This window comes from Oncorhynchus mykiss, chromosome 5 (genome assembly GCF_013265735.2).
Source record: "Oncorhynchus mykiss isolate Arlee chromosome 5, USDA_OmykA_1.1, whole genome shotgun sequence".
In the NCBI taxonomy this organism is placed as follows: domain Eukaryota; kingdom Metazoa; phylum Chordata; class Actinopteri; order Salmoniformes; family Salmonidae; genus Oncorhynchus; species Oncorhynchus mykiss.
In genome coordinates this window covers 67,062,942-67,082,557 of record NC_048569.1, presented here as the reverse complement: position 1 = coordinate 67,082,557, position 19,616 = coordinate 67,062,942, and the positions used below count along the sequence as shown (strand labels likewise).

Genomic DNA, 19,616 nt, shown 5'->3' with positions numbered 1-19,616 from the left:
GCATGGGTTAATGGAGCACCGGATAGAAGAACAAACGCTAACAGAGAAATAATGTCAACTGTAGAAATATCTCATCCAGAGCTCTTTCACTTCTGGTAGAATACCGTTATAAGATATATGATGGCAAACATTTAGTAGTGAATTGCATACAAGTGTAACTTCATCACCTCATGTGCGCAGCACAACAGTGACTCGCCATGGACTCACAAACTCCCACTTTCTCCCGTTGTGCTATTTACAAACAAACGCGTGACTGGTTCAACTGTTCTGGGGAACTACGGTAAACTTCATAATGTAAAATGATGTGACAGGTGAAATGAAGAACGCAATCTGCTTGATCTTGTAGCGCTTTTTGGACTCATCACATAAGCTCTGCTACTGTTTATGATCTGTCACTTTAGTCCTAGTTATATGTACATATCTACCTACCTACCTCAATTACCTCGTACCCCTGCACATCGACTCGTTACTAGTACCCAGTGTATATAGAAAAGCTATCGTTACTCATTGTGTATTTATTATTACCACGTTCTTTACTTTTCTATTATTTCTCTATTTTCTTTCTCTCCGCATTGTTGGGAATGGACCATAAGTAACCATTTCACGGTTAGTCTACACCTGTTGTTTACGAAGCACGTGGCGAATAAAATGTAATTTGATTTTATTAGCCAGGTTATTGTCACGGCCAGGCAAAGGGTGAGGGTCCTCACTATATGACCAGTCACCCCTAGTCCACATATTATGGGGATTTGTAGCTTTATTCGTTTTTATTTTATACTTGTTTTCGTTTTTACTGTCTTGCTGTAAAGTGTCCTTGAGTTTCTTGAGAGCGCTTTAAATCCCATGTATTTTTATACCAAGTACAGGTTAAATAGGTAACCATTTTGCCTTTCCAAAACCTTGTTACCTGCCCTGACATATTGTATCTTATCATCACCAACAAGCTGGTCAAATCAAAGATGAAACATTTGATACAGTTTTTTTTTTTACATGGTGTATCTCAGTGCATTGATCTACAAGAAACCTCAGTAAGAAAACATGAAACAAGGGCATTCGATCAACTGACTGTCATTGCGTTCCCCACTGACGCACGTTGGCTAGGCTATTCATCGCAGCCATGGCGGAGGACGCGTTATGCATCGCGTCTGGGGATATGATAGCAATACACCTCGTGACACCAGCCAACCTGTGGATTCTGTCCGAGTAACCTATTCAAAAATATACATACAAACAAAATCCACCTTTTAAATATTTTGTCGAAACCGGAGAGAAAAATGGACATGAGAGGAACAAACCTCCCTACAGAACTTCTCATTATTATATCGAACAAACAGCATTTCGGAGAGACCTTGACCTTCTCTATAGCTTATATAGAGGGACAGTTTCACATCAAGTAAAAATAGATTCAATGAAGTCATAATGTATGGAGGTTTAGGAGGCAATGGCAAAATAAATTAGTATAGGTTCTCTACCTGTCACCTTATATCTAAAACATGACCTGAAAGGAATATTCTGTGGCGCACTGACTGACTGTATACACCAGGGTGCCGGGGACTGGGTGTCGCAGGCTTCCCTCATCTCCTCCACTAGCCTATATGTTTGGGAGGTAATGTCCTATCAAATAATATTGGTGTAAATAATTGGGGAATTAGGCCTATGTATAGTTGAATTTGTATTTAATTGTCCAGCGGCATTAAATGATTGGAAGAAATCGTGGAATATCTTAATTGAAGCAATTAACCTAATGCAGCGTTTAGGTATTGTCCGAAACTCGGGAATTTCGGACTTGCTAACCTAGAATAAAGAGCCGGAGCCCGAGTTCCACACATGGGAGGTATCAGAATCAACCAATAGGAAGCTCTACACAAATAACATACGTTCCTTTCAACTCGGAGGTCCCAAGTTTCGACGCGACATAAACGCGTCATAAAGCAACGATGATATATATATATATAATATTAATCAATAATACATTGATTCAATGCTCATCATGTAGTCTAATTATTGAAGGTATATTATTGAAGGGAATACATGACCCAAAACTGCACATCCACCATCGTAGTGGCAGTGGTACACCCACTCTCGACCCTGGGTACCTCTGCCTGAATCAATCAGACAGGCGCCACGGAACCAGTTCCAAAGTTATCCCATCCAAGATCCTAATTACTTTCCATACCTTTAGAAACGAATACATCCATGCGCTTACAATAACACTGTTAATGCACCATATTGCGTTCACATACGTGAACACATAGCAATAGAATATCACAGCTAAAAAGAGAGAAACTCAAATAATTTACCTTCCACTGCGTAAACCGTAGTAATCACGCATAAAACCGCTAACAAATCCGCTGGCATGGCAAAGGTGGTCTGCCTTTCCTCTCCCCTTTAAAAAGGTGTAAACACAAATCCTTTAGCTGCCACAGAATAGTATTCCAGCAGTGCGTATGTTGAATCACATTTCAAACCGTACTGTACGCAGTGTATGAAAACCTACTAGGTTACTTGGAGGATGAGGCATGTAAGGGATAAGTGAAGCGGGATGAGAGATAGACCTTGCCCCCCCCCCCCCCCCCCCCCCGTTCCCTCAACAGCACTTCTCACACCCCTTTAACACCTCGTGACCAATCACGAAAAGAAGATAGTGCATCTCAAACCAATCGCAACAGAGCACCCGCTCAGATTCCTACTAACATTTTTAAACTACTGAAAAGTCCCCTGCTTTGCCATCCAATCGTACTGCAGGGAAAGAGCAACGACTAGTGGTCCAGATAAAGCATTGCATGCACAGCTTCACCTAATAGGTGTTTCTCATCAGATGAATTTCACTACGGCGATAATGTGATTGCATTTTACCATTTATTTATCATGCTATTCCATAAACCTAAGCAGTCCATGGTGTTTTATGGCTATACATAGTCACGAAAGCTATTTCCATAGCCCATGGTGATATACTGAATTGTCACCTGTAATATCTCTATTTGATGGGAATTAAACCCATCACATGCAGGACAACGACAGAATTAAAAAACGTATATCTGCCATCATTTACGATCGACCACCTAGTTTATTAAGTAGGCTCGTAGATTTATGAATGGTTTATGTTCTGCAGGAGCATATGGCAGATTTAAGAGTCTATTCTAACAACAGACAATTACTGTGTCATCATGGCACTGCATAACAACTTTTAACATGTGCCTTGAAGTGACACGGTAAGCCTATGAAATGGTTTGGATTGATGTCCTCTATACTAACACCTTGAAAGTAGTTTGTTGTGAATATGAATATTCATCGTGTTGCACTTCATTCACTGTACTTGGTGCTGTGTTCTAGAATCAAATATGGTAATATGGAGTTAATTTCAGATAGAATTTATTCATACTACCCAAATCACTGTCTAAATGGATAGGCTACTAGTGTTAAAATTATGTTTACATAATGTGTATTCACTACTTAATATTATTTAACCAGGCAAGCCAGTTAAGAACAAATTCAAATTTACAATGACGGACTATCGGGGAACTAACTGCCTTGTTCAGGGGAAGAACAACAGATTGTTACCTTATCAGCTCGGGGAATCGATCCAGCAACCTTTCACTTACTATCCCAACGCGCTAACCACTAGGCTACCTGCCACACCAAATTAAATTGTGGCTCCATTTAGTTCCCATGTACAAAATGGTGTCTTCTATTACATGGAATATACAATAACTTCGCTATCCTCACTTATTAAATACTAATATTACAGTCTGCCTAAATGAGGGTGGAGAAGTCAACAGCCTGAGACTCAACAGCCCAGGCAGGCCCCAGACAGACAGGACACACAATAATGTAGGCAGGGTGTGTGCCAACAGTCGCGGCTCTGCCCCCTCAAACCCAACTAGGTAGCGAAACCCTCCCCCTCCAAACACACACACTGTGCTGTTATATTAGTTTGCCCACTTGTCTTCATTAGCACTCCTCACACATGCTCCCATTACATTTATACCTTAATTGGCAGTCAGATCTGCAGCTATTACATGTACGTGTATATATTTGCAGACTGCCTGCACCAACCCACCCCCATGCCTCCCTGCCTCCCCATAGTGAGGCGCCTGCTCCAACAGATGGCAGACTCACAGCTCCTCCTCCCCTCCCTAGGGAAGCGTGGCGGACACAGGGCCTGCTGACGGAGCCTGATACGCTCTTATCAATACAGCAGCTCCGCTCACTTGCTCTACTTCCAATTTCAGCCCTGTGTCGACTCTGTGGAGCTGGCTGAACTGCCGCGCAGACATCTTTGGATGGCAGAAATTAAAAATAATTATACGCCCAGTCCTACACAAAGCTACATGTAAATGCACAGGGATGCACCCCCTAAACAGAAATACACACACATGTACATACCACACCCCTGTGCGCACACACACACGATATAACTATCAGCCCAACATTTACACTTTAGTCATTTAGCAGACGCTCTTATCCAGAGCAACTTTTAGTTAGTGCATTCATCTTAAGATAATTAGGTGGGACAACCACACATCTCAGTCATAGAAAGTACATTTTATCAGCAAAGTCAGTGCAAGTTTGGGGGGGGGGGGGGTCAAGTGTTAGTGTAATTTCACAAAAGGCAATTTATGAGGGCCTCCGAGGGGTGCTAGTCAACCATTTAAGTCTTGCCATGAAATTTCAAGCAGATTTAAGTCAAAACACACAAGAAAATTAACTGTCTTCTTGGTAAGCAACCCAGTGTAGATTTGCCCTTGTTTTAGGTTGTCTTGCTAAAATGTGAATTCAGATTTTCCTCTAGATTTTTTTAATATATACACGCATACATATTACCAGTCAAAAGTTTTAGAACACCTACTCATTCAAGGGTTTTTCTTTATTTTTACTATTTCCTCATTGTAGAATAATAGCGAAAACATCAAAACTATAAAATAACACATATGGAATCATGTATTAATCAAAAAAGGGTTCAATCAAAATACATTTCATATTTTATATTCTTCAAATAGCCACCCTTTGCCTTGACAGCTTTGCACACTCTTGGCATTCCCTCAACCAGCTTCACCTGGAATGCTTTTCCAACAGTCTTGAATGAGCTCCCACATATAGTATGCTTAGCACATGTTGGCTGCTCTTCCTTCATTTTGCGGTCCGACCTATCCCAAACCATCTAAATTTGGTTGAGGTCAGGGGATTGTGGAGGTCAGGTCATCTGATGCAGCACTCCATCATGCTCCTTCTTGGTAAAATAGCCCTTACACAGCCTGGAGGTGTGTTGAGTCATTGTCCTGTTGAAAAACAAATGATAGTGGGACTAAGCCCAAACCAGATGGGATGGTGTATCGCTGCAGAAGGCTGTGTTAGCCATGCTGGTTAAGTGTGCCTTGAATTCAAAATAAATCACAGACAGTGTCACCAGCAAAGCACCTCCACAGCATAACACTTCATCCTCCATGCTTTACGGTGGGAAATACATATGCGGAGATCATCCGTTCACCCACACCGCGTCTTACAAAAAGATATGGCAGTTGGAACCAAAAATCTTAAATTTTTCATGTTTCTTTGTCCAAGCAAGTCTCTTCTTCTAATTGGTGTCCTTTAGTAGTGGTTTCTTTACAACAATTCGACCATGAAGGCCTGATTCACACATCTCCTTTGAACAGTTGATGTTGAGATGTGTCTGTTGAACTCTTTGAAGCATTTATTTGGGCTGCAATTTCTGAGGTTGGTAACTCTAGTGAACTTATCCTCTGCAGCTAAGGTAACTCTGGGTCATCCATTCCTATGGCGGTCCTCATGAAAGCCAGTTTCATCATAGCGCTTGATGGTTTTTGCAACTGCGCTTGAGGAAACTTTTAAAGTTCTTGAAATGTTCCTTATTGACTGACCTTCTAGTCTTAAAGTAATGATGGACTGTTGTTTCTCTTTACTTATTTGAGCTGTTCTTGCCATAATATGGACTTGGTCTTTTACCAAATAGGGCTATCTACTGTATACCCCCATACCTTGTCACAACACAACTGATTGGCTCAAATGCATTAAAGAGGAAATAAATTCCACAAATTAACTTTTATGAAGGCACACCTGTTAATTGAAATGCATTCCAGGTGACTACCTCATGAAGCTGGTTGAGAGAATGCCAAGAGTGTGCAAATCTGTCATCAAGGCAAAGAGTGGATATTTGAAGAATCCCAAATATAAAATATATTTTGATTTATTTTGCACTTTTTTGGTTACTATATGATTCCATATGTGTTATTTCATAGTTTTGATGTCTTCGCTATTATTCTACAATGTAGAAATTAATAAAGAAAATAAAAACCCTGAATGAGTAGGTGTTCTAAAACCTTTGACCGGTAGTGTATATTTTTATATTAACCCTTCGGATGACAAATATATATATTTTACAGCTTTTCTGCTACATATACAGTACCAGTCAAAAGTTTGGACACACCTACTCATTCCAGGGGTTTTCTTTATTTTTACTATTCTCTACATTGTAGAATAATGGTTAAGGCATCAAAACTATGAAATAACACATATGGAATCGTGTTGTAACCAAAAAAAGTGTTAAACAAATCAAAAGCGATTTTATATTTGAGATTCTTCAGAGCAAAAACATGTTTTTCCAAAATGTTGCGTATTCAGACCCTTTGCTATGAGACTCGAAATTGAGCTCAGGTACATCCTGTTTCCATGGATCATCCTTGAGATGTTTCTACAACTTGATTGGAGTCTACCTGTTGTCACAAGTGTAGAGAGGAGTAGGCAGAAAGCAGTCACAGGTTTAGAACTACTGAATTTATTAAAGCACCATATATAAAAGCGGGACGAAACCCAAAGTGCAAACTAATAAAATACTCAGGAAATAGTAGGAGAGATACCCATTAGGAAAACAAGCAACATTTACAATGACCGACAAAGACAAATGACAGAGGGAGTATATATACAGTAAGCGGGGAATGGAACCAGGTGTGTGTAATGATGACGAAACAAGTCCAGGGTTAATGAGTGAAGGGTGTTTACCAGCAGTAGGTACGGCAGCAGCAAGAAGGCCGGTGACGCCGAATGCCTGAGCTGGACAGGAGGGGGAGCCAAAGCGAAGGCTGGTAAATTCAATTGATTGGACATGATTTGGAAATGCACACACTTATATAAGGTCCCACAGTTCACAGTGCATACCAGAGCAAAAATCAAGCCATGAGGTCGAGGGAATTGTCCGTAGAGCTCTGAGACAGGATTGTGTCGAGGTGCTGTCCTGGGGAAGGGTACAAAAAAACAATATGCAGCATTGAAGGTCCCCAAGAACACAGTGGCCTCCATCATTCTTAAATGGAAGAAGTTTGGAACCACCAAGACTCTTCCTAGAGCTGGCCACCCGGCCAAACTGAGCAATCGGGGGAGGGCCTTGGTCAGGGAGGAGACCAAGAACCCGATGGTCACTCTGACAGAGCTCTAGAGTTCCTCTGTAGAGATGTGAGAACCTTCCAGGACAACCATCTCTGCAGCACTCCACCAATCAGGCCTTTTGGTGGTGGCCAGACGGAAGCCACTCCTCAGTAAAAGTCACATGACAGCCTGCTTGAAGTTTGCCAAAAGGCACCTAAAGACTCTCAGACTATGAGAAAAAAGATTCTCTGGTCTGATGAAATTAAGATGGAACTCTTTTGCCTGAATGCCTGGCACCATCCTTACAGTGAAGCATGGTGGTGGCAGCATTATGCTCTGGTAATGTTTTTCTGCAGCAGGGACTAAGAGACTAGTCAGGATCGAGGCAAAGAGGAACGGAACAAAGTACAGAGAGATCCTTGATGAAAACCTGCTACAGAGCACTCATGACCTCAGACTAGGGCCAAAGTTCACTTTCCAACAGGACAAGGACCCTAAGCACACAGCCAAGACAACGCAGGAGTGGTTTCGGGACAAGTCTCTGAATGTCCTTGGGTGGCCCAGCCAGAGCCCGGACTTGAAACCAATTGAATATCTCTGGAGAGACCTGAAAATAGCTGTGCAGCATCGCTACCCATCCAACCTGCTAGAGCTTAGGAGGATCTGCAGAGAAGAATGGGAGAAACTACCCAAATACAGGTGTGCCAAGCTTGTAGCGTCATACCCAAGAAGACTCTGGGCTGTAATCGCTGCCAAAGGTGCTTCAATGAAGTACTGAGTAAAGGGTCTGAACTTATGTAAATGCAATATTTCAGTTTTATTTGATAAATTTGCCATTTTTGCTTTGTCATTATGGGCTATTGTGGGTAGATTGATAAGGGGGGGACGATTTAATACATTTTAGAATAAGGTTGTAACCAAACAGAATTGGGAAAAAGTCAAGGGGTCTGAATACTTTCCGAAGGCAAAGTCAAGGGGTGGGTGGGGTTGGTTCTTCTATCCTTGTGGGGACAGAAAATCCCGTAAAGTCCCCACAAGGATAACAAAACAAGGAACATTCTACCTCGTGGGGACATTTCCCACATCCCCATGAGGACAAAGGCTATTTTAAACTCAGGTGTTAGGATTAGAATTTGGATTAGGGTAAGGGGTTAGTGGTTCGGTTTAGAAGTTAGGTTTAGGGTTTTGGTTAGGGTTAGGGTTAGGATTCCAAAATGCATGTGTGTGTGTGTGTACAGTACGCATGCGCATAAGTCACACACTAGAGAACATTATGAGTGCTGGTTTATATACATTTCTGTTACTTTATTCTTTGGTAATTACATTATCCTTTGTGTTTGTAACATGAGTATACATTAATTGCAGGCCATAAGCCCATAAGAGTATACACTGTGCACAAAACATTAGGAACAGCTGCTCTTTCTATGACATAGACTGACCAGGTGAATGATATGATCCCTTATTGATGTCACCTGTTAAATCAACTTCAAATCAGTGTAGATGAAGATGAGGAGACAGGTTAAAGAAGGATTTTTAAAGCCTTGAGGCAAGGATTGTGTGTGTGCAATGCAGAGGGTGAATGGGCAAGACAAAAGATTTAAGTGCATTTGAATGGGGTACGGTAGGAGCCAGGCGTACCGGTTTGAGTGTGTCAAGAGCGGCAACGATGCTGGGTTTTTCACACAACAGTTTCCTGTGTATCAAGAATGATCCACCACCCAAATTACATGTTGGAGTCAGCATGGGCCAGCATCCCTGTGGAACGCTTTCAACCCCTTTATAGAGTCCATGCCTATCGATTTGAGGATGTTCTGTTGGCAAAAGGGGTGCAACTCAATACTAGGAAGTTGTTCCTAATGTTTTGAACACTCAGTGTACGTCATTATTTCTACCACTATGCATTATGCAGATTAATATTCTTTCAGTCTTTCATTTCTTGATCAGATCATCAAAGTCACTTTCAGTCTGCAGAAATAAGTATTTACTCTACTCAATATCCTGAGCAGCAATGATCCGGGTCAGCAGAGCGTCTCCAATGATCTTGGACAGGGATGGTGTTGAAATCTGTGTGTGACGTTCCTGCAGGGCTCAATGACCAGGAGCCCTGGCACACTGTTGGATTTTGCCAACGGTGGGGTCTCCTGGATATTTCTCTGTAGAAACTCTGTAAAACTCTTTATCAAGCCAGGGACACTGAGTTGATAGTGCTGGCTCAGGACATCTACAGTCGTGGCCAAAAGTTGAGAATGACACACATATTAATTTCCACAAAGTTTGCTGCTTCAGTGTCTTTAGATATTTTTGTCAGATGTTACTATGGAATACTGAAGTATAATTACAAGAATTTCATAAGTGTCAAAGGCTTTTATTGACAATTACATGATGTTGATGCAAAGAGTCAATATTTGCAGTGTTGACCCTTCTTTTTCAAGACCTCTGCAATCCACCCTGGCATGCTGTCAATTAACTTCTGGGCCACATCCTGACGGATGGCAGCCCATTCTTGCGTAATCAATGCTTAGAGTTTGTCAGAATTTGTGGGTTTTTGTTTGTCCACCTGCCTCTTGAAGATTGACCACAAGTTCTCAATGGGATTAAGGTCTGGGGAGGTTCCTGGCCATGGACCCAAAATATTGAGTTTTTGTTCCCCGAGCCACTTAGTTATCACTTTTGCCTTATGGTAAGGTGCTCCATCATGCTGGAAAAGGCATTGCTCGCCACCAAACTGTTCCTGGATGGTTGGGAGAAGTTGCTCTCGGAGGATGTGTTGATACCATTCTTTACTCATGGCTATGTTCTTAGGCAAAATTGTGAGTGAGCCCACTCCCTTGGCTGAGATGCAACCCCACATATGAATGGTCTCAGGATGCTTTACTGTTGGCATGACACAGGACTGATGGTAGCGCTCACCTTGTCTTCTCTGGACAAGCTTTTTTCCAGATGCACCAAACAATCGGGAAGGTGATTCATCAGAGAAAATGACTTTACCCCAGTCCTCAGCAGTCCAATCCATGTACCTTTTGCAGAATATCAGTCTGTCCCTGATGTTTTTCCTGGAGAGAAGTGGCTTCTTTGCTGCCCTTCTTGACACCAGGCCCTCCTCCAAAAGTCTTTGCCTCACTGTGCGTGCAGATGCACTCACACCTGCCTGCTGCCATTCCTGAGCAAGCTCTGTACTGGTGGTGCCCCGATCCCGCAGCTGAATCAACTTTAGGAGACGTCCTGGCGCTTGCTGGACTTTCTTGGGCACCCTGAAGCCTTCTTCACAACAATTGAACCGCTCTTCTTAAAGTTCTCGATGATCCGATAAATGGGAGCAATATCCTTGCCTGTGAAGCCCTTTTTGTGCAAAGCAATGATGACTGCACGTGTTACCTTGCAGGTAACCGTGGTTGACAGAGGAAGAACAATGATTCCAAGCACCACCCTCCTTTTGAAGCTTCCAGGCTGTTATTCGAGCTCAATCAGCATGACAGAGTCATCTCCAGCCTTGTCCTCGTCAACACTCACACCTGTGTTAATGAGAGAATTACTGACATGTCGTCAGCTGGCCCTTTTGTGGCAGGGCTGAAATGCAGTGGAAATGTTTTTTGGGGATTCAGTTCATTTGCATGGCAAAGAGGGACTTTGCAATTAATTGCAATTCATCCGATCACTCTTCATAACATTCTGGATTATATGCAAATTGCCATCATACAAACTGAGGCAGCATACTTTGTGATAATTCATATTTGTGTCATTCTCAAAACTTTTGGCCACGACTGTACAGGGCCTTCTGGTGAATAAGTTAGACAAAACCTATAGATTCGAATGTGCATGTGGAAAGCTGCCACATTCAGCCACTGTTTCACGCCAGCAGTGTTCATGCTTCTCTCTACTACCAACCTCTCATAGAAGTCCTCCAGCTCATGTTTAAGCTTCCGGTCGTAACGTACCAGGAGCTCTGCCATCCTCTTCTTATCATTGGCTATACCAGGAACTTGCTTAGGTACTCAATTTCTGAGGAGTGATCCACTCCAAATATCCTCTGTATGGGGTCCATGGACGACCTTTGTCCTTGAATCTGGTGAGCCAAGACCTCAAAGAGCAGTGACAGCCACAATCCCCAGACCTACCAGGCTCACCTTGGTGCTACCTCCAAATGCAGACATCAGGTCCTGGTTAAAGGCTGTTAGTTGCTCAGCTGACATATTCTGCTGGATGGCTGCATATTGATGTTCCAGAGAAGCAGACAAGTTCAGGGATAGGCATTTGGTGAGGGTTCTGTCCAGGGAGATGTCTGGAACGATGCCATCATGGCTGGCTACATCAAACAGACAGCTAATGGTTTCTGAAGATGGACTGCAAGCTTTGTTACCCATGTTTGGGCTGTGCTGTATGTCTCACGCACTCCTCTACCTGTGTATTTAAAAACATGATGGGTTGAGTCTGAAGGACATAGTCCTGGCTTGGACAAACATCTAATAACCAAAGAGCGGAATGTAGGACACCACTTGCAAAAAACAATCATATTCATCCAATGGAAAAGGTTTACAAATCTTTAGAGCAGAGGCAAACAGTACATACGTTGTTGTTGACACAGACTCAGAGCCTTGTTAATGCACTCTTTATCTAACCATTCCAAAATACAAAAATCACCATATCAAATTATGAAATATTACTGTCACCGTTAAGACTACCGCTACACCTTTTAAAGGAACTTTTCTTCCATTACTTTCCAGATTTCAGCTAACATTAATTACAATCACGATTGATACAATATCCTGTTTGTGATTGCATGTGTTACAAAATTCCATGTGTAATGTATTGACTTGTTTGAAATCAAAATACAACTAACATCGATTTCACTGACACACTTAGCTTCACTTTCCCTTTATTTCTGCAATTCAAAACCTTCCCGTTGGTTGATCAGTTTGTAAAAGTCACGTTCAGACTGCAGAAAGAAGTCTTTGCTGTCTTCAATGTCCTGAGCAGCAATGATCCGAAGCAGCAGCGCATCTCTAATGACCTTGGACTCACAGAGACTGTGTTGAATTCTATGTGTGAAATCTGTGTAGGGCTCAATGACCAGGAGCCATGGCATAATGTCAGCTCCTGGCACTGGCGGTGTCTTCTGTATATTATTGCTTACTTACTCTGTATAGAGCTTGACTAGGCTGGTGAACGCAGTCTTGTAGGAGAGACGCAGTGCTTCTGCTGAGCCTCATGGAATGGAGCCCAAGCGGATCTCGTGGATCCTCATGTGCAGGTGGAACGCTGCCCCACACAGCCACTGTTTCATGGCCACTGACCCCATACATCTCTTGTTGGTCATCCTCTCAAAATGGTCAATCAGCTCAAACTTTGGGTACTGGTCATAGAGCTCTGTCACCTCCACCATCTTGCCCATATCACCAGCTATCTCAGGGACGAGTTTCAGGTATTCATTGATGTGGGACCCAATTCTTGAGGAATTGCTGATTCCAAAGAACATCTTTGTAGCATTCATAGCACTCTCGTTGTCCCCCTGCCCTTTTGCCTTGTGGGCTAAGACATCAAAGAGTAGGGACAGAACTAGTGCCACAACATCCACACCCCCCAAGGCCACCTTTGTGCTCCCTCCCAATGCAGACTTTAGGTCCTGGTTGAAAACAGTTAGTTGTTCAGCAGGAAGGTGTTGCTGAATGGATGCATGCTGTTGGTCGAGAGCAGCACTTGAGTCCAAGGATAGGAAGCTGAGCGGTGTGTCATCCAGAGAGATATCAGGAACCAAGCTGCCTGCCCTGGCCACTGAGAACAGGTTCTATATTGCTGCCACAGATGGGAGGCAAGAAGTGATGCTTCTGAGCAGCATTATTATCTATCTTACTATGACTCTCTATAACCCACTTTCTGGTGATTTCACTCTCATCATCTGTAATACAATGCTAAAACTAAATTGCAATGGTCATGTATTTGACCAGCAAGCCTGTGGAGGACCTTGTCCTGTGAAAGTAAATGAGACAAATAAAAAATAACATACTATTGTATTGTAGAGCACCATTTGAAAACAATGTATATTATGATGACCTAATAAAAAGGTTCAGTGACATTTAACAACAAAAAACAGGCCATCACTACTGCACTGACAATGATGCAGTTCTACATGTATACCTGAGACACTATGTACTAATTCAAGCCAACCCACATGTTGTATATGCGGATGTGGGCTCAAGTGAAGATAGGGTGTAGGTTTATCCTTACAGGTAGAGTGGCAGGTGGCACACACAGGTTCAGCTCTATACAGGTACTAAAGCAAAAAGCAAAAAGTTGAAAGCAAAAAGCTGAAAGTTGAATCCTTGTTACTCTCCATTATTCAGGCTGGACCTACAAGAGATTAACTTCGTTACATGATTCTCTCAAAACGTCACATTTTATTTTTCTATGAAGTACATAGAAAAACACTATTGGAAAAGAAGCAGGCCTAAAAGTTTGCATAGACCAGGATGTGTAGACTAAAGGGTAAACAGCAAAACTCCTGGGAGAAGCGGCCCAATAAAATAAGTAGCTAACCATGGGACGCCTCGGTTGTCAAGGAGTGTTGGAAACATTCCCTGGAGCCCTCACAGTGTGGTGATATTTTTGTTGCAGGCAATGGAATTACCTTTTGCTTTGACATCTGAGATCGTCAACTCCATGATTAGGTTTTCTCTGCATGCTCGCTCTCAGACGGACCAAGATTCGATAATATTTGACATGTAATGTACTGGATTTAAGTAATTCTTCCAAAGTGTTCCGATCGAGGTGTTCTTGGACGCAGCATTTCAACAAGAAAGCTACAAGAATGTAAGGATTATTTATAAACAGGCAGAATTTGTCGAGAATTTGCGACTATTTGTAAACGATTAACAAATGGGCTGTCCCTTCCATCGTTGTCAAGGCAACCTACACTGACTGACAAACCACCCGAAGACAAGACAGTTGAAGGATTTGTAAAAGTTTATGGAAACTTGTTTGGTCAGCTAATGTTTGTAATTTAATGAAAGCCTACTATTCCACAAAATAATACGCTCTGTGTATAATGGCGACTTCTACAAGCGTTGCACCTGGGGCATCTGTCAGATGTGGAGTGCAGGCAGGTAGAGAGCATTGGACTAACATTAAAGCTGGACGTGAAAAGAGAAATGGACCTGGGGTTCAGCAGTGGTCTGACGGATCTAAATATGAAGGAGAATTTGTGAATGATTTGAAGCACGGCACAGGAGTCTTCACCTGGACAAATGGAGAGGTATTGTTGTTTGAATATAATAATTTATTGACAGTCATGAAATAGCCCTGTGGGAGGGTGTCATACAATCCTGGCTGGCCAACATTAGGCTAATTTTGTTACTAGTCACTGTTTATAGCAGGTATTGTTACATTGGCGCAAGTAGTTCAATTGTACTTTTTTTTTTAAAGACTTTCACTATTACAGGGTCCACAGCCTATGTCATCAAGTTATTTCTATAATTTTATTCTGTAGTTTTATGATGGCTCATTCTACAAAGATTATCGTCATGGAAATGGGACTTATTCCTGGCCAGCAGGCTTCAAATTTGTGGGAAAGTTTTATTTGAACCGGAAAGAGGGCTATGGCATTCAGACCTTCCCTGATGGCACCACCTTTCAGGTAAGACAGGAGTATGAGTGTCACCTGACACCAATAACCTATGACATTTTCTGAACTTTTTCTGCTTGAGGAGCTGAGTAGAAATAAAATACTTAACACCTGACTTTTGATTTAACCTGACGCCTACAGGGGTTGTACCATGCAGACGAGCGCTTTGGGCCAGGTGTGGTGACATACCCAGATGGACATCAGGACGTGGGTCTATGGCACCGGGAGAGGCTGCTGAGGCTGTGCACTGCTCTGGAGGGGGGCTTCACTCTCCAAGCCTTCCCAGAACACATGGCTCAGATCAATTGCAAGAAGGAGCCTAAGAACCAGTCCCAGAGCTCAGCCAAGGGGCCAGAGACCAAGGCCAAGCCTGGTACCAGGGAGGTTGGCATGGACCCACTTCTCTCTCCTTACCATGAGCTGCTGCAGGACGAACACTTCATCCTGCCCCCAGACATGGACCGCTACTCCACAGACTCGGACCACCTGCCTGTGCCCTGGGGGCTGCGTAAGGAGCTGGACCTGCAATTCTTCGGCGAGCACTGTGACAACCCAGATACTAACCCTGATGTCTCAGCAGCTTTACCACTGCAGCAGCGCATGCAGGCTCACATCCATAGGCACAGGTGAACGCTAACGCAGGCCAAATGTATTATACAGATGCCTGAAAGCAAATAAGCTCCTTACAGTTAGTCTCAAAACGGTTTATTTTTGTGTCCTGCTTTACCACAGTCTGTTGTCACTTCATGCTGCAGATTTGAGGTGGAGGCCCTGGACTGGGACGTGGAGGCTGTTCTGTCTGAGAACCGGCAAAGGTTTGGCCCTAAGGGATCTCTGGAGCTCAACTCAGAGGGCCTCATCCAGGAGGCCTCGCTGGGTGACCCGCAGAGTGTCTATCGCATCCTACGGGATGGTAAGATACACCCTGATGTTGGCGATGCCCGAGGACACACAGCACTCATTGCAGCTACGGTAAGACACTGATATTGTATCACAAAGGCATGGGGAGACTCCAACAGAGATATGAATGGATAATATTGCTAAAGGTGTTGTGTGCACAGGATTGACCTTTTTTAAGATTTCTTTACAGGTCAACTGCCATAATGATGTGATCCACCTGCTCCTGGACAGCGGAGCAGATGTGAACAAGCTCAACTGTGAGGGCATGTCTGCTCTGGCTGTTTGTAATGTCCTATACTACCCAATCCAGTCACTCCATGAGACAGTTGCAGAGAAGGTCCCACAAAAGACCCACGCAAAATCACAGGTCTGTGAGGCACCAAAACATTTGACGTGCCTTCTTTGGACAGTTCTTTGCTCAAAAGTGTAATCTCTTTATTGTTTTTCTTCATTATATTTATTTGTCACTCCTATGTAAAACAGGCTGTCAAAGCCCGGTCCCCATCAGTGAACAGTCCTCAGAGCAGCATAGTGGAAGCCACCAAAAACAGAGCCCAGACCACCAAACAGGCTGACCAGCCCAATCAGGCTGACGACACTGCTCCAAAGGGCCACACCAACCAGGCTGATAACGAGGCTATGGACCGTGGCCAGTGTAATGACAGTCAAGTGTCCCTTTGCAATGGCCAGGGTTATTGTCAGGAAGAGGCTGACCAGGATGAGGATGAACAGTACCTCCAGGAATGCAGTGACCAGGCTGCCCTGGACCTAGATCGCATGGACATGATAGTGGTGAGGGAAAGGCGCTCCATCCAGGTGCTGGATGGGAACATCCCACTGGGCTGTGTCCCCTGGCATGAGGGGGGTGGCTCTTATGATCTGACCCAGCAGCAGCAGGAGGAGGGAGAGGCCGGATCAGAGGAGGACCGGAGGAGGAGGGAGAGGAGAGGCAGCCTTATGGCTGACCCAGCGTTTGACTCGGCCCGCTCCCTGGCCAGCTTCCACATCCATGTCACGGAGGAGGTCATGCAGAAGACGGCCGAGGCCTTAAGCCGATCGGGCCTGGTACCACATGCTGACACCCAGGAGACCGTCCGCAAGATGGCCCTCATGAAGACCGAGTGAGTCTGGGACAGCCAGGGCTCTGCTCTGAGCTCATAGGAAACATTGTGGGTTAATTTTAAAGAGGCTGTCCTTACTCGCATAAATGTGGATTTATCTCATAGCATGTGCAATGTGAAAACTGCAAACCATGGAGAAAATACTTCAATGGAATCGTCCTCTAAATAAAATCCAGACAAACAAACAAAAGGGATGTGCCGATGATTGACATCATGTTAGGGTGGAGGAGATTAACCCCCATCTCTTTGTACAGGCACCGGGGACGGTGGACCACCATGAAGCTGCTACTGGACAGGGGAGCAGACCCTAACGCCTCCAGTGTGCCCATGCCTGTCCTCTTCCTGGCCATCAAGGCAGGCCACATCCAAGCTGTCAGGCTTCTGCTGGAGTGTGGAGCACGCACTGATATGTGCCTGCCTTCAGAAGTGGGCTATCTCTCACCTTCTTTTTTCTCTTTCTCACTCTTAGCCCCACTAACAAAACACATGGCTTTCTCCTAGCTGAGTGTCTTTGACTACACAGAGTTGATGTTTCAATATAACTGTGGTTGCTGGAATGGCTTAGTGACAACAGAAGGCGAGGGTGGTTGGTTGGTCTATTCCAGTGATTAATTACACTCATATTGCCTCTCATCTCATGTGTTCCAGCAAAGGGGTTTCTACCCCCTGCACATCGCCGCAGCTCTCCCCGGGGCGGAGGGCCCCAAAATCACTGAGCTGCTGCTGCACGCCGTGGCAGACCCAGATGTCACCGCCCAAGACGCTCACGAGGTGTTTAAGCTGGACAAGGTCAGCAGAGGAGTAAGATAGGGTTTTCTGTTGTTGCCGGAGACTTGCCTCATCTTCATGGTTCATAACTGATATGGTTCCTTTCTATATATTTTTTTTATACACTCGAACAACAACAACACACACATGCATGTGCACACACACACACACCAACCACCCAGAACCCAGTGGAGCCCCAGGCTGGTTTTGGGAATAAGTCTTCCACGTCGTCCGGCCCCCCGTCTCAGTTCTATATGGCCCCCAGTGTTCCCCCAGAAGAGGGGGGCAGGACTCCTCTGCACATGGCCTGTCAGAGAGACAAGGACTACACTGTGAGTATTGCCACTAGTCATCAGAGTGTAAAGTTCTGACTTTGTGTATGAGTATTGTGCATGTGTGTGATATTGTATGTGTATTTCAGAATGCTAGGGAGGTTGTGTCACTGCTCCTCTCCCACAAGGCAAGCACCAATCTTCTGTGGAGTGGCCATTCTCCCCTCTCTCTAGCTATTGCTAGCGGCAACGACTTGGTAAGGGCTTCAGTTCTCTCTTAAATAGGCCAAGACAGAAATACAACACCTACGCATTTGGCAAAACACACTTATTACTGTAAATGCTTCTGGGAGGGAATTTGAAACAAGTGTGTTACCAGTCTACTCCTCCCTATCTACTCCCGACTATCCACCTCCCCTAGTCCCTATATGTAATCATTCTGAGCTTGGCCAGGGGTTTTTATCCCATCTCTCCAGGACTGTTCAGTGAGCTTTCCTGCTGTGTTTTACACCCACCACTTAATGGAGAATGGCTCTATCATTATTTCCTGTGCATTTTGCCTCTCCTCCCCCCCCATCATTCCTCAATAGCCATTGAGTACATTAATTGCCTTTTTATAATATGTGAGGAGTAAATCTTAACCAGCTCCTTTCATGGCACAATGTGAAATGTCTCCTCTGTTACATTCATTCTGCACCTTCATTCAGTCACAGACCGAGGGGTTTTGAATCAGAAACACGTTTTTTCTCCAACAAAGGGAAACAGATTTTAATTTGCTGTAACAATGGCGTGCTAAACCTACAAGGATTACGGGAAGGAGAGCGGCTGCCTACTTTAGCTGTCTGGATGGGAGGGAGGGAGGCAGCACATCCTTGAGAGGAGTTGGAAGTGCTGCTGGGGACATGAAAGGCTTCTGGTGAATCACACACAGTCAGGCTGAGATGAAGGATGAGGTGGGGAAGGGGTGGATGTGTGAGGCAACAGTAACCCAGACAGGCATTTATTGGGGCAGGAGTCTTAACAATCTCATATACAGTGAGCTCTAAAAGTATTGGGCCGGTGACAATTTTGTTGTTGTTTTGGCTCTGTACTCCAGCACTTTGGATTAGAAATGATAGAATGACTTTGAGCTTAAAGTGCAGACTGTCAGCTTTTAATTTGAGGGTATTTTCATCCCTATCCAGTGAGCCCCCCCACACACACACACGTTTTAGGGGACCAAAAGGACAAATTCACTTATATGTGGTAAAGTAGTCAAAAGTTTTTTGTATTTGGTCCCATATTCCTAGCACACGATTATTACTTCAAGCTTGTGACTCTACAAACTTGTTGGATATATTTGTTTGTTTGTTTTGGTTGTTTCAGATTATTTTATGCCCAATAGAAATTAATGGTAAATAATGTATTGTGTCATTTTGGAGTCATTTTTATTGTAAATAATAATAGAATATGTTTCTAAACACTTCTACATTGATATGGATGCTACCATGTTGACGGATAATCCTGAATGAATCGTGAATAGTAATGAGTGAAATTTACAGACGCACAAATAGCATGCCT

General features: G+C 43.8%; 2 protein-coding genes across 2 annotated transcripts in view; one reads left to right on the top strand and one right to left on the bottom strand.

Moving 5' to 3' along the window:
• LOC110524404 (ephrin type-B receptor 1) overlaps nucleotides 1-2,547 on the bottom strand; it is a 208,975-nt gene extending 206,428 nt beyond the window's left edge. Inside the window, exon 1 of the mRNA XM_021604004.2 lies at nucleotides 2,301-2,547. Within this exon, the coding sequence (XP_021459679.2) occupies nucleotides 2,301-2,358 (58 nt within the window). The 5' untranslated portion in view covers nucleotides 2,359-2,547. The remainder of the gene's footprint in view (nucleotides 1-2,300) is intronic.
• An 11,365-nt stretch (nucleotides 2,548-13,912) lies between these two features.
• ankmy1 (ankyrin repeat and MYND domain containing 1) overlaps nucleotides 13,913-19,616 on the top strand; it is a 12,987-nt gene continuing 7,283 nt past the window's right edge. The window contains exons 1-10 of the mRNA XM_021604002.2: nucleotides 13,913-14,626; nucleotides 14,861-15,007; nucleotides 15,137-15,621; nucleotides 15,751-15,967; nucleotides 16,086-16,262; nucleotides 16,379-17,016; nucleotides 17,271-17,442; nucleotides 17,665-17,805; nucleotides 17,967-18,116; nucleotides 18,206-18,313. Of these exons, the coding sequence (XP_021459677.2) occupies nucleotides 14,420-14,626; nucleotides 14,861-15,007; nucleotides 15,137-15,621; nucleotides 15,751-15,967; nucleotides 16,086-16,262; nucleotides 16,379-17,016; nucleotides 17,271-17,442; nucleotides 17,665-17,805; nucleotides 17,967-18,116; nucleotides 18,206-18,313 (2,442 nt within the window). The 5' untranslated portion in view covers nucleotides 13,913-14,419. The remainder of the gene's footprint in view (nucleotides 14,627-14,860; nucleotides 15,008-15,136; nucleotides 15,622-15,750; nucleotides 15,968-16,085; nucleotides 16,263-16,378; nucleotides 17,017-17,270; nucleotides 17,443-17,664; nucleotides 17,806-17,966; nucleotides 18,117-18,205; nucleotides 18,314-19,616) is intronic.